This window comes from Rasamsonia emersonii (assembly GCF_000968595.1).
Source record: "Rasamsonia emersonii CBS 393.64 chromosome Unknown ctg1118621760056, whole genome shotgun sequence".
Taxonomy (NCBI): Eukaryota; Fungi; Ascomycota; class Eurotiomycetes; order Eurotiales; family Trichocomaceae; genus Rasamsonia; species Rasamsonia emersonii.
The window spans coordinates 190-12,459 of NW_013563231.1; the positions used below are offsets into that span (position 1 = coordinate 190).

The 12,270-nt window shown below is 50.6% G+C and overlaps 4 protein-coding genes across 4 annotated transcripts; 3 read left to right on the forward strand and 1 right to left on the reverse strand.

Annotated features, from left to right (window-relative positions):
• Positions 1 to 1,466: 1,466 nt before the first annotated feature.
• On the forward strand, positions 1,467 to 2,487 carry T310_3184 (N-acetylglucosaminyl-phosphatidylinositol deacetylase; the record flags this gene model as incomplete). The annotated part of the gene is made up of 2 exons (XM_013473930.1): positions 1,467 to 1,710; positions 1,787 to 2,487. 2 exons carry the CDS (start codon positions 1,467 to 1,469, stop codon positions 2,485 to 2,487), a joined length of 945 nt encoding a protein of 314 aa, XP_013329384.1.
• A 660-nt stretch (positions 2,488 to 3,147) lies between these two features.
• T310_3185 (uncharacterized protein) lies at positions 3,148 to 5,529 on the reverse strand (the record flags this gene model as incomplete). Its single annotated transcript, XM_013473931.1, has 1 exon — positions 3,148 to 5,529. One exon carries the CDS (start codon positions 5,527 to 5,529, stop codon positions 3,148 to 3,150), a length of 2,382 nt encoding a protein of 793 aa, XP_013329385.1.
• A 1,255-nt stretch (positions 5,530 to 6,784) lies between these two features.
• T310_3186 (GTP binding protein (GTPBP1)) lies at positions 6,785 to 8,809 on the forward strand (the record flags this gene model as incomplete). The annotated part of the gene is made up of 3 exons (XM_013473932.1): positions 6,785 to 6,838; positions 6,903 to 8,439; positions 8,499 to 8,809. The coding sequence occupies 3 exons, from the start codon at positions 6,785 to 6,787 to the stop codon at positions 8,807 to 8,809; spliced, it is 1,902 nt and encodes a 633-aa protein (XP_013329386.1).
• A 965-nt stretch (positions 8,810 to 9,774) lies between these two features.
• Positions 9,775 to 10,629, forward strand: T310_3187 (uncharacterized protein; the record flags this gene model as incomplete). The annotated part of the gene is made up of 2 exons (XM_013473933.1): positions 9,775 to 9,928; positions 10,004 to 10,629. The coding sequence occupies 2 exons, from the start codon at positions 9,775 to 9,777 to the stop codon at positions 10,627 to 10,629; spliced, it is 780 nt and encodes a 259-aa protein (XP_013329387.1).
• Between the last annotated feature and the right edge of the window lie 1,641 nt (positions 10,630 to 12,270).

Below are 12,270 nucleotides of genomic sequence, written 5' to 3' on the forward strand. Positions count from 1 at the left end.
AATGCTGTATGCTGTAAATACTTTATAATTATAGTATATAAAATATCTCTTTAATATCTTTAAAGCTTGTTGAGATATGAGCGTACAAAAAAACGCATTTTGTATGGGTATTCTAGTGATCGGAGCAACCGGGTGATCGAAACAGCCGGGAAATACGTTACATGAAGGGATTGCAGACGGCACTCGTACCTGGCTACATCTGTATTCAGATCAATGGAGCAGAAATCTGCGTAACCCTCTGTCATTGTCCACCCTGAGTAAATGATATATGCTTGCTTTAGTTTGGGCTGCTATTTCTCTATTGAAGGTGAAAGAGTACATACTCTGTACTAGATGATATTTACTTACTATCAGAATAGAATATCGATGACTAACCACTGTACTTCACTGGGAATAATCATTGCTTTTATTTTGTATCGTAGGACGAGTGGATGGCCTCTAACTATGGCTCATTAGGATAAAGGAGACATAGCTAAGGTTTTGTTTTGATTTATTTTGCGAGATAATTGGTAGAGGTTGGAGCCTCTAGTACTTCTATTTAAGAAAAAAAAAGAAATTGATATGCAAGGCTGATCCCAGATTCTCCAACGTCTCCAATTTCATGTCCTTGACACCCAGTGCATTCAAACTTTCTACGATCAGTCTAGTCTATGGGATATAGCACCTTTTATATGATGCTGCTGAATAAAATGCGCAATTGTGTAGTTTGTCTGCTTATTGCTTCTTAGAATATCGGGTATTTTATATCTTATACTGGTTATAATAGAGAAATAGACATTTCGCAACTCATAGATCAGTGTCCTTACACTGTCCTAAGTCAGCGAAAGCAATTGCGATTGAAATTTGCCCCAAAAGTTTGAATCATGAAGTACAACAAGAAATCTATCCCAAATTACGCTAGAAGGGTCTCTTTTGATCAAACATCTCTCTTGGATATACACCATCCTATTTACTATACAGTCACGTGACTGTAGATCTCCGCAACTCCCCGGATCTGCAAGTTTATCGTCCAACCAAAGCTTCATTTGACGGCCCCTCCCCCTTTTCAATTGAACTCCCGCCATTCCGTGATGCCACGTTTCCTTTTTGCTCCATTGTCAATTTCCTGCTTCAGTTGCGCTTTGCGATAGCTACGAAATCTCTGAATCTCGCCCATGCGGCCTGGCCCGACCAGCCATTGAGCAATTGATTCTAACCGCGGAGGTTCCGGGCGTCGCGGCGAGCCGCGCGGATGTGTGACTGCTCCGCTCCACCACGTTGTACTTGCGTTAAACATTCGAGACTGCGACTGCTGTGTTCTTTCTCGTGAATAGTTGGCGCGTTGTCGATAGCGACAAGAAGAGAATAGAAAGCGCTCCGTGCCATTGACACAATCGAATTCGGAGAGACGGAAGTGTTCGACGCGCGGAGGGGAGCATCCGGAGGTGTCACACGTTCGTGATTTCTTCTCGCGACAGAATCTCGCCATGTCAAGCTCCTACTCGTGGATCGCTCTCGCTTTCATTGCTCCGGTGGCTTTCGCGATCTTCTGGACGCTCTCCTCCACCTCTGGGTCGCCCTTCACAGGCTCGTTTCCCAAGCTGTACAACAAACGGATATGTCTGGTGATTGCGCATCCGGACGATGAGGCCATGTTCTTTGCGCCGACTCTGCTGGCGCTGACCAAGCCCGAGTTGGGGAATCATGTCAAAATTCTGTGTCTGAGTACGGGTATGCAGACCCTAGTTGGTGAAACAGTCCGAAGAAATCATTGTCCTGGGGGGGTTTTTTTGTTGACAGACGACAGGCAACGCAGATGGCCTGGGCCATATCCGCCGCAAAGAGCTCGAGAAGAGCGCTGTTCGTCTCGGACTCCGGCAAGAGTCCGACGTGTTTGTCGTCGACGATCCCTCCCGCTTCCCTGACAGTATGACCACGACCTGGTCTGCCACCGACATCTCCACCCTCCTCGCGTCCGCCTTTGCGCCCGACCTCGCTGCCTCATTGTCGTCGTCTGGAAATGCAACTAGACCAAAACAAAACGGCAGTGCCGATGGGCCCCCTAACGCGACCATCGATGTGATCTTGACCTTTGACCAACATGGCATCAGTAACCACCCCAACCACCGATCCTTGTACCACGGCGCAGTCGCTTTCCTGCGGGCGCTGATGAAAGGCAAGAGCGGGTACTCGTGCCCCGTGGCGCTGTACACCCTCACGAGCACGAACATCCTCCGCAAATACTCGGGTGTCCTCGATGCGCCCGTGACGATGCTCCTGGGCGCGCTGAGCAACCTCCGCGAGGTGACGACGACGGGCAGGGCACCCTCTAAGAAGGGCCGGGGCCCGCCGAACAGACTGCTCTTCGTCAACACCGTCAACGAGTGGCTGAGAGCTCGCAGTGCGATGACCCAAGGCCACAAGAGCCAGATGGTCTGGTTCCGATGGGGCTGGATCACCATCGGGCGGTACATGGTAGTGAACGACCTGAAACGAGAGAAGATATAACTGGACAATACATACCATAAATGATCATGAATTCTATACATAATGCATAATATCTGCGCAGAACGAAACTGAGATGAGATCGATGACAGAGAACATGTCCAATAAATCAGAACATTCATCTTGTAAATACAGGAATATAGAAACGACCCCCTTCAGTTCTCACCCAATTAACCTGAGGACATACATAACTGACCTGCATGTACTGTACAGTACATACCTGTCTTAGCTATCTAGCTAACTACCTTATGTTTTTGCAGCACGAGGTAATAATAACAATCCTCTGTACTCTGTAGATACTAACGACCTCGAACTGCTACGAGAATTTCTCTTTCTCTCTACAGCGGCATTTCTTTCCGGCAATTACTTACTACGTCAGTCAGTATACTGAATAATTGAACGCCTTAATGGCATGGTATCGAATTGGTATCAAGAAAAAGAAAAACAACAATAACATATACTGCAAGACAAGGGGGGGAAGTAAGAAAACTCCAGGGGGATATATCCATCGATCGTATCGTATGTATTTACATGTAGCAGCAGAAGCAATGCTGAACATTGGGGGAAAAAATCAGAAAAAAAAAAGAGAGAAGAAAAGAAACCAAAGTCATTGACTGAAAAAACAACAAACAAGACCGTGTCAATCCAGACCAACTCATTAACTCATGTCAAGGATAGCTTCATTATCGGTTGCAAGATCACATCAAAGTCGCCATGTTGTGAAGACTCCTGAGCGCCTACCGCATCCGGGTGCGTGCCCGGCTCCATGTCTTCTTCCATCGCCGTCTCGTAAAGCATGGAGTGCTCTTTCTGTTCGATTGTCTTCCAGAACAGCCGCTTGAGAGGCTCCCGGTTCGCGAACTCCTCCCCGAGAGACATGCGGAACCTTTCCCAGTGAAAATCGTCGTCGACTTCGATCTCCTCGTCGTACGCCGGCCGCTCGCCGTCCGGGGACCAGCGAACCGGCACCTTGTCGTGAGGCCGGATGTGTCGCTGCCCCCAGCACGTCTCGCCCTGGATCTCGACCCGACCACCGTTCTTCCCAGTGATGTTGAAATATAAACTTCTCGGGATAAAATCCCGCCATTCACTGATGAAAGTCGGGAGCAGGCGACGTTCCCAATCCGGATTGTCTCGCCCCGTCCAGCGGTCATTGGTCATAAGCAGTTTCGCCATGCGTTCCATAAGGTGCGTCTGTTGAGCGACCAACAACCGCAGCATCTCATATCTGTTCACCGCCTCCGTAAATGCTGCCGACTGCAGTACAGATTCGGGAATCTCACGTGGAGGATTCGATTCGGATTTTGGTGAAAATGGCTCGCCCAGATATCGTTCCACGACGCGTCTGGCCTCCTTCCGTTTCTGCCTCGTTTCTCGAAGCAAGTTGTAAGCGTCGTCCATGTAAGATCGGAAGGCCCTCAGTCGATCCCTGTCGTAAGCAATCCTCCCGAGCATGCGGTACACTTCCATCGGTGGACGCACGTTGTACGGCTCGGATGTCATCAACTCGAAAATCCCAACCACTAGATCCATCGGTACTGCGCCCCTCAAGTCTCGGTCACGGTCTGGCCCAAAGCGCCTCCTCGAGAGAACAAAGGCCCGATCGAACAATTCCAGCCACACTTTTTCCGGAACGTTGATGTTGTATTGGCGCGACACGAAGTCGATTGTTCGCAGCGCAGCAGCCATGTCGGTATTGACGCCAAACCCATGAGCAATCGCAAAGAGTAACTCACTGGACGGGTACAACGACGATGAGGGATCGTAGCGGGTAACCGGGGGGTGTTCGCTCTCACCCTGTCCCAGTAGATCCACATCGACATTCCAAACCGTCTTCAGGATTGACTTCATTCCTCGCACATGACCGACCCGGGCACAGGCTAGGAAAATGTTGATAAAACACGTTTGGTCGCCATTGATGCCTCGATCCGTCATCTCTTGGAAAATCTGGAGGACCTGTTTTCTCACACTTCTTCCTGCCGTTCCAAATCCTTCAAAGCCCGGCGGTGGAGCCTCGAATCTTCTCTTTCGATAGTAGAAAGGAGAGACCCGTAAGCGATGTTTCTCCAACGCAGTATAGGCGTTGTCCCAGATCTTCGCTTCCAGATAGTAGTTGTAACATCGGATGTCCGGTACCACATCCTCCGACTTCATTTCCTCCCAGACGACATCCGCCATGGGACCATCGCCCATGGATGCCGCACAACGCAGCAGATGGAGGTACTCGGCGAGACCAAGACTGCGGCCCGCGCTCCGTCTCGCTCCCACGATTGCCGCAAGACCGCTCGCGAACTCGGAAAAGATGTCTTCCAGCGGTTTGTAGCCCTTGAGCTCTACGACGTAAGGGTGTAGCGGCTTGTGGATCGTTCGGTATGGCTCGATAAAGTATTCGGGGGTTAGCAGGAGGAAAGCACTGACAAATGCGCTCGCAGGCAGGGATCCGACAACCTCGCGGTATTCTGGATCCCGCATGGTCCTCATCACTTGCTCTGGCTGTCCATCGCGAAGGATCTTGTACAGCGTCGCCTTCTTCTTTTGTAGTTCCTGGTCCTCGCCGTGGTCATCGGCCGGTGCGTTCTCTCCGTCCAAGACACGTGTCGAGCTCGAGGGCGGCGACGTGCCTAGGGTCGAGGTAAAGCCCTGGATCCTCTCTGACCGTGGAAGCCGCCATCTCCAATAAGCAGGGTATTTGGACGTCTGAGATGGCTCAGTCTCCGACGCAAAGGTGCGGGAGCCTCGAGGGGAAGCCCAAAAAGGCGCGAAACGGGGGCCATTGAGCGCGTGTTCGGAGGAAATTTGTTGACGGCGTGTGGAGCAGATCAAGTGAGGGCGTAGAGCCTCACCGCGAAGCGCGCAGACCCGCATCGAGGGCTCGTGGTTGCGGTGTGGACTCCCCTGAAGTGGAGAATTCCAGTGTTTGCAACGTGTGGGTTTGGACGCGACCGGAGTCGGGAGGCATTTTCGCACGGTCTTGGCGCCTTCACGCCTTGTCCGGGTTGCCGACCCGCAACTCGGAGCTCGACGTCGCGACCACGGCGGGGGCATCACGTCCATTCCACGCTCCTTCGCTCTCTTCCAGGCTGCATGGTCTACCTGCGGTGAACGGTGTGTCTGCCACTGTCGATCTGCCTTAACTCCAAGGCCTTCCGGTTTCCTTCCTCCCCAAAATGGCCGACGCCGAGGCCGGGGGAGCTTCGACCGTCTCCGAGCCCTTGGACCTGGTCCGACTCTCGCTGGACGAAATCGTCTTTGTCAAGCTACGCGGAGATCGTGAGCTGAAAGGACGCCTCCATGTAGGGCAGCCCTCCTGAATTGACTGCGGTTTGGATTGCAATTTGTCGACTAACTTGCCTCCCGTCCGCAGGCCTACGACAGTCACTGCAATCTGGTTTTGGGCGACGTCGAAGAGACTATCTACGTGGTAGAAGAAGATGAAACCGGGGAGGAGACTGTGAAGGTGAGCGACTCGTTCCCGTCCAAATCGCAGCGATCGTTCTGTGGGGGGCCAGCGCTGACGATTCCCCAGACCATCAGGAAGCAAGAAGAGATGCTTTTTGTCAGAGGTGAGTCAGAATTTTGCATGGGCCCGTAGCTCGTGTTTGTTGACCATGGTGCTGACGGCCAATGAATCCTAGGTGACTCAGTCGTTCTGATCTCTCCACAAGCATCGTGACAGCGTTGCGGTACGGATGACTGGGCGGTTGGGTTTCTGCCAGGGGAGCGGAACAGGATGGCAGGGGAATTATGAGCCTTCTCCAGCGATCTTGAGCACCTGGATTATCATGATACAGCTATTTGATCCTCGAGGGAGTCCTTGTCAGGAACAGCTACGGGGTATTGATACTTCTGCCAGATTGTGGTAGTGGCTGGATAGAAGACAACCAAATAATAATAGTGCCCTAGAAAGGCAGCGAATAAATGCGCGCCGTACTTCGTGTGCCTGTCGTAAGTGCAGATTGTGTGCAGTGCCTGTAGGTAGAAATAAAGCGCGGCGGTGCAGTGAGTCATCTGGGGCGCCTTGTGCAGGGCGGAAGCGTCGAAGTGATTTCTCCTATCGATAAAAGCGGAGCTTCCCCAGTACCCGGCGTCACCCTCCGCCTTCGCGATCCATCATCTTCCCCTGGACTGATGCTCTTGTCTTGACCTCGTTATTGTTGCTGGCGCCTCTTGTGCAAAAATAATGATCGTACGAATACACTGCTGAGTGCGCCGGTGGCGATCCAAGAACCTCCGTCGTCCGAATTACAGCTGAAGAGTCCCGAATCGCTCTCGAGTCCCCCGTACCATCTACCATCGTATCATGCCGCAGGCGGCGACTAAGCAAACCGCCGAGGAGCGGCGGAGAGGCGAGTTGGTATGTGTTCCTCGGGGTCCTTGATGTGCTGGCAAAGTGGCTGATGAGCTCACTCGATGAACAGGCGCTTAGCGAATTTGCCGACTACGTTGCAAAGGAGCAGGCGCGTCGCTCCGCTTTTTCCGGTCAGGATCCGTCTGTCGCACCGAGCGACAGCGGTTACTCGACGGCTAGCCCTTCTGTGGTAACAGAGGAGCATGCTGAACTCGATATCCTGGACCAGCTCGGTCTCTCAGATGGCCCTAATACGGCGAAGCTGAAGGATCTGCTACTGGGCACGTCCCCTGATGGCGAGAACAGCTTGCAACTTCTTGCTGGTGTGGTGCAGGCGCGGATAGATGAGGGACACGGGGAGACCGTGTTTGACCTGGGGATGGAGGACAATGGCGAGTCGATGGGGTTCGATCTTGCTCAGTGGAATACTGCGTTGGAGCGGCTACAGGAGGCGGCCAACACCATCCCCGCGCACTGCCGTGTCCTGTTGACATACAACGTGGGCGGACCAGAGGAGGCGCGTAACAAAAATGAGAAGATGAAGGGAGCATGTGGCAAGGTTTTGATCCGACAGGTCCCGGGCCGGGTGGAAGAGGTCATCGAGACTCGGATTGCGGTCGTGGGTAATGTCGATGCGGGCAAGAGTACCCTCCTGGGAGTTCTCGTGAAGGGAAACCTGGATGATGGCAGGGGGAAAGCCCGCGTCAACCTCTTCCGCCATAAACACGAGGTCGAGAGCGGCCGGACCAGCTCTGTCGGTATGGAAATCATGGGTTTCGACACCCGCGGTGAGATCGTCGGCAGTGCGCAGGGCCGCAAGCTGTCCTGGGAAGAAATCGGCAAGAAGTCTGCCAAGGTGATCTCGTTCTCCGATCTAGCTGGGCATGAGCGCTATCTCCGGACCACGGTGTTCGGGATGCTGAGCAGCAGCCCTAATTATTGCTTGTTGATGGTAGCAGCCAACAATGGCTTGGTGGGCATGAGCAAGGAGCATCTAGGGATCGCCTTGGCTCTGAATGTGCCGGTGATGGTCATTATCACGAAGATTGATATCTGCCCGCCTCAGATTCTGCAGCAGACCATCACCCAGCTGACGCGGATCCTCAAGTCGCCGGGTGCACGGAAGATCCCCATCTTCGTCAAGGACATGGAGGAGACTATCAATACCGCGACGCAGTTTGTCAGCCAACGTATCTGTCCCATCTTCCAGGTCTCCAACGTCACTGGCGAGGGCCTCGACCTCGTCCGGACATTCCTCAATATCCTCCCTCATCACGGCCACTACAACGCAGAAGCGCCGTTCGAGTTTCTCGTCAACGACACTTTCTCTGTCCCTTTCGTGGGGACCGTCGTCTCGGGCATAGTCAAGTCCGGGGTCATTCACGCGGGTGATACGGTGCAGATCGGGCCGGACTCGTTGGGCCAGTTCATCACGACGACGATCAAGTCCATCGAACGGAAGCGGATCCCAGTGAACGTCTGCTCGGCAGGACAATCGGGATCGTTCGCGTTGAAGCGTGTGCGGCGAAAAGAGGTGCGTAAGGGGATGGTCGTCTTATCGAAAGTTGACAATCCTCCGAAGGTCTATCGAGAATTTGTTGCTGAAGGTAGGTACATTACTATTCATGCCGTTGGATGATTCATCACTGAATATGATTAATTACAGTTCTCATTCTTTCTCACGCAACCACCATTCGGCCTAGATATCAGGCGATGCTACACGTCGGCGCTGTCAGCCAGACCTGTTCCATTATTGATATCGACCGTGCTTTCATCCGAACTGGCGATCGCGCCCTGGTTGCCTTCCGGTTTATCCAGCGTCCGGAATTCCTGACGCCAGGTGATCGGGTGCTCTTCCGCGAGGGCAAAACGAAGGGCCTTGGTATTGTCAAGAGCGTGGGATATGACCCTGAGCACCCTCTGAATCCAGAATTAAGAAAGGCCAAGGAGAAAGAGCCTTCTAAGGATGGCAAGTAATAGCAACTACATTCTATGCAGAAGTCATTAGAGCGGCGTATTCCATATGGGCCCTGGCCCTGTCTGCCACTACAGACAGGACATCTTGTTTTTGAGACTTTGCTCCAGGCGAGCATGAGAAGTATACTTGCAAGATCTGGGAGAAAGGCGTTGTGTTGTGTTGTTCCTTGTGGTGTGTTGTTCTTTGTTCTTATCATCCAATGATGCTTTTCCGTCTTTACTGGGGTTGGGGCTGCGCAAAGGTGTGGAACTGATCTCTACGCATTGCCGGTTGATGCAAAATCTGGGCTATATCATAATCGTTATATCATGTTTTTTGTTTTCTTCCTGCTCTTTCTTTTCGCTCTTTTTGACAGTCTGCATGCTGTGCTTCTTACCGCCAGAACTGACACTTTGTCAGTGTGCAAGCCCTGTTATGGCACTTCATGAACCACGCGTTGCTTTCTATTGTTACCTTTTAATCTATATAAATAGTATCTCATATACACAGAGAATCTCGAGTCCATCACAACTAGTTGTCAACAACTGGCATTTCCTCCTGTGTACTGACACATCACGTGACACAGCCACTTCATGACGTCAGGAGTGTGCTGTCTGGGATGAGATGTCAACGGAAGAGAACTTATTTGAAGACGGACTTGCCTTGTTTTCTGGTCCTCCAATGGCAGCATCCAGTTACTCGCCCCAGGTTGTGATGGCGGAAGTGTATCTGCGGCCTGACATCAGTAGAGGTCCAGATGCATGCCGAAGCAAGACGCAACCGACACGAGACCAGCTGCCCTAAACAAGCTACTGTGGATTCTTAAAAAGGAAAGCTATCCCAATCTGATCTCTGTCTGAGCTGATTGAATTGAGTGTCAATGATCATTAGTACCTTGATCCACACTCGCCTTCCATCGAACTTCATTTGATCAGTCTACATCGTCATCAAGAGGCGTGTGGATCAAGAGCTGTACCACGTAAGTATGGAGACAGTCAACAAGGTCGTCGATGCAGGCAAACGAGCAATCTGGGGGGAAAGCAACAACGAAACCAACAAGCCGCATGGCGAAGAGCCCATCTCGGGCGTCACTGGGAAGGGGACAGCTACAGATCCGTATGATGCTGGGAACCGTGACGGTATGTTTGTCTGGTGACATAGATTGATGAGAAGCAATTTGAGTTCTTATGATTTGAGGGTTTTTGATTTGATAGTTCAGCCAGACGCTCCCCCAGTCGCAGAGGGTGGCATCTCATCAGAACCCGTCGAGCAGCGAACGTCCAACCCAAACGATGGCAGCAGTAGCAGCAACAACAACAGCAATAGCAAAAACAGCAAAAACAATAATAGCTCAGATCTCCTCAAGACCACTGCCTCCAGCCAGCAGCCCGATCCTGCGTCATCCAGTGATGTAGGAGCAGCAGATACGGCGGCTTCGCAGCCAGTGGGCGAGACAAATGAGCAGCTGAAGAAGCAGGGCGAGAAACAGGCAAGAGACCCGCAACAAGATACGACCAAGACGGGAGGAGATGCGAATGCAAACAACTCACCATCTACAAAGCCAAGCAATAATAACAGCAACAGCAAGAACGCAGACGATGCTTCCCCAAGTGGTTCACCATCATCCAACGCGAAAGATGCCGGAAACGGCCACAGCAATAGCAATAGTAACAGCAACAGCAACAAGAACTCTAATTCCAACAGCAACTCTAACGCTAAACCCAACAGTAATGCCAACGGCATCGGACACAAAAGAAACAAATCCTCCACCTCCAGGACTCTCGAGAAGGTCAAAGACAAGCTGCACATTGGCAGGAATTCGTCGACTAAGGCATCATGATCATTATCGTGATCATCAGCAGCATCCTCTAAATAAAATAAAATGGAATAAATACGCAAATAAGATTAGTATAGATAAGCCAGGCACAAGGAATGGGATGGATGAAGCCCTGCTTTTTATATATATATATATATATTTTTTTTCTTTTGTCATTGTTTAGATATCTAACGTATGTATGTACAGTATGTATATATATAGAACATTTTTTCTGCGACAGCTCTAGAATTTCCTTCTTTTTTTTTCGGTACTGCTGCTTTGGTGAGGCTGCTCAGTCCATGGCTCAGTGAGCACCCGCGTGCTAAGACATGATGCCTCTACGTGCTCCCAGTGTTCTAACTTTTGTGTGAGACTCTCATTGTAATGGGTGTAGGTTGGTCTGAAGGGGTAGAGAGATGGATCCACAGCTCCTACAGGTCTACTGTACGTGAGAGTTCAGCAGAGTGTAACAGAATAGTAGAGAAGGTGATATAGACTATATATTTGATAGCTATCTGACAACTAGAGACATAGGCAGACATGAATACTAAGGTCCCGAAGGACTTAGTACCTCTCTTAAGGGGTTAAGATACCTTTTGGCTAACTGGTAGTATATTTTATCGGTTATATCATCTAGACCCCTGGTCTAAGAGTTATAATTATTAGACCTATTGGTGTATCATCTAGGGTTAATTATTATTATTATTACACTTAGTAAGAACGGTCTTTCTACACCCTAGAAGTCCATAGAGCCAGAGGCACTGTTCCACTTATTGAATGGTTTGCTCTTAAGAGACTATGAATCTATTCTTTTATGTTGCTTTCTTTTTTTTGCTTTATTGAAGTTGGTTGAGGGATCTCAGATGGTGGGGACAGCCGTTGAATGGTCCTGTATTAATTTGTGTCTATTTGATATGTCACTACATGTTCTTCTTGAGTAGCTACAACATCTCCCTTTATCTTCTCCAACTTTTCATTTACCGTGCTGTGTCAGTCAGCACTAGCTCTTCTGTGTAGTAAGTGACTGCAACACGTGATTACTCTTTATACGTATGTGTCCTCCCGTAACAGAAACAAACCCATTTTAGGTAGTGGAATGGCAGACCCGCCTATCGGCCACATTACCAAAACGCCAGGCATGGATGGATGTTCAGTCCGAGAATCCTCAGTCTCATACACAAGATCTTCAAAACTGATAAGTTAGACAGGCAAGTACACAGGGCCCTTCGAAGGTGAACTGCTCGATAATACTTTCGAGAATCGTGTTATCAAATCTCGTAACTCAGATGGCCAATATGTCGCCATCAAGTTCAAACCCGCAGCCATCTTTCAACAATCCGAGGCCGACATGATAGCATATGCCAACGAACAAGGAATCCTGACACCCAGAGTCTGGGAGTGCCGTCCCCATGGCGACGATGATCAAATTGCGATGATCAGCGATTATGTCCCAGGCAAAACACTCGGTGAAGTCTGGCATTCATTGAACGAGAGGCAGCGCGACTCCATCAAAGACCAGCTCAAGATTCAAATACGCCTTTTCAGAAAATGCACGCAACAGTACATTGGACGCATCAATCGTCAACCAGCGCGCAATCTCTATCAAGGGATCCGAAGGGAATACAACCTAGGCTCATTTGACTCAGAGGCCGAGTTTGACGAGTG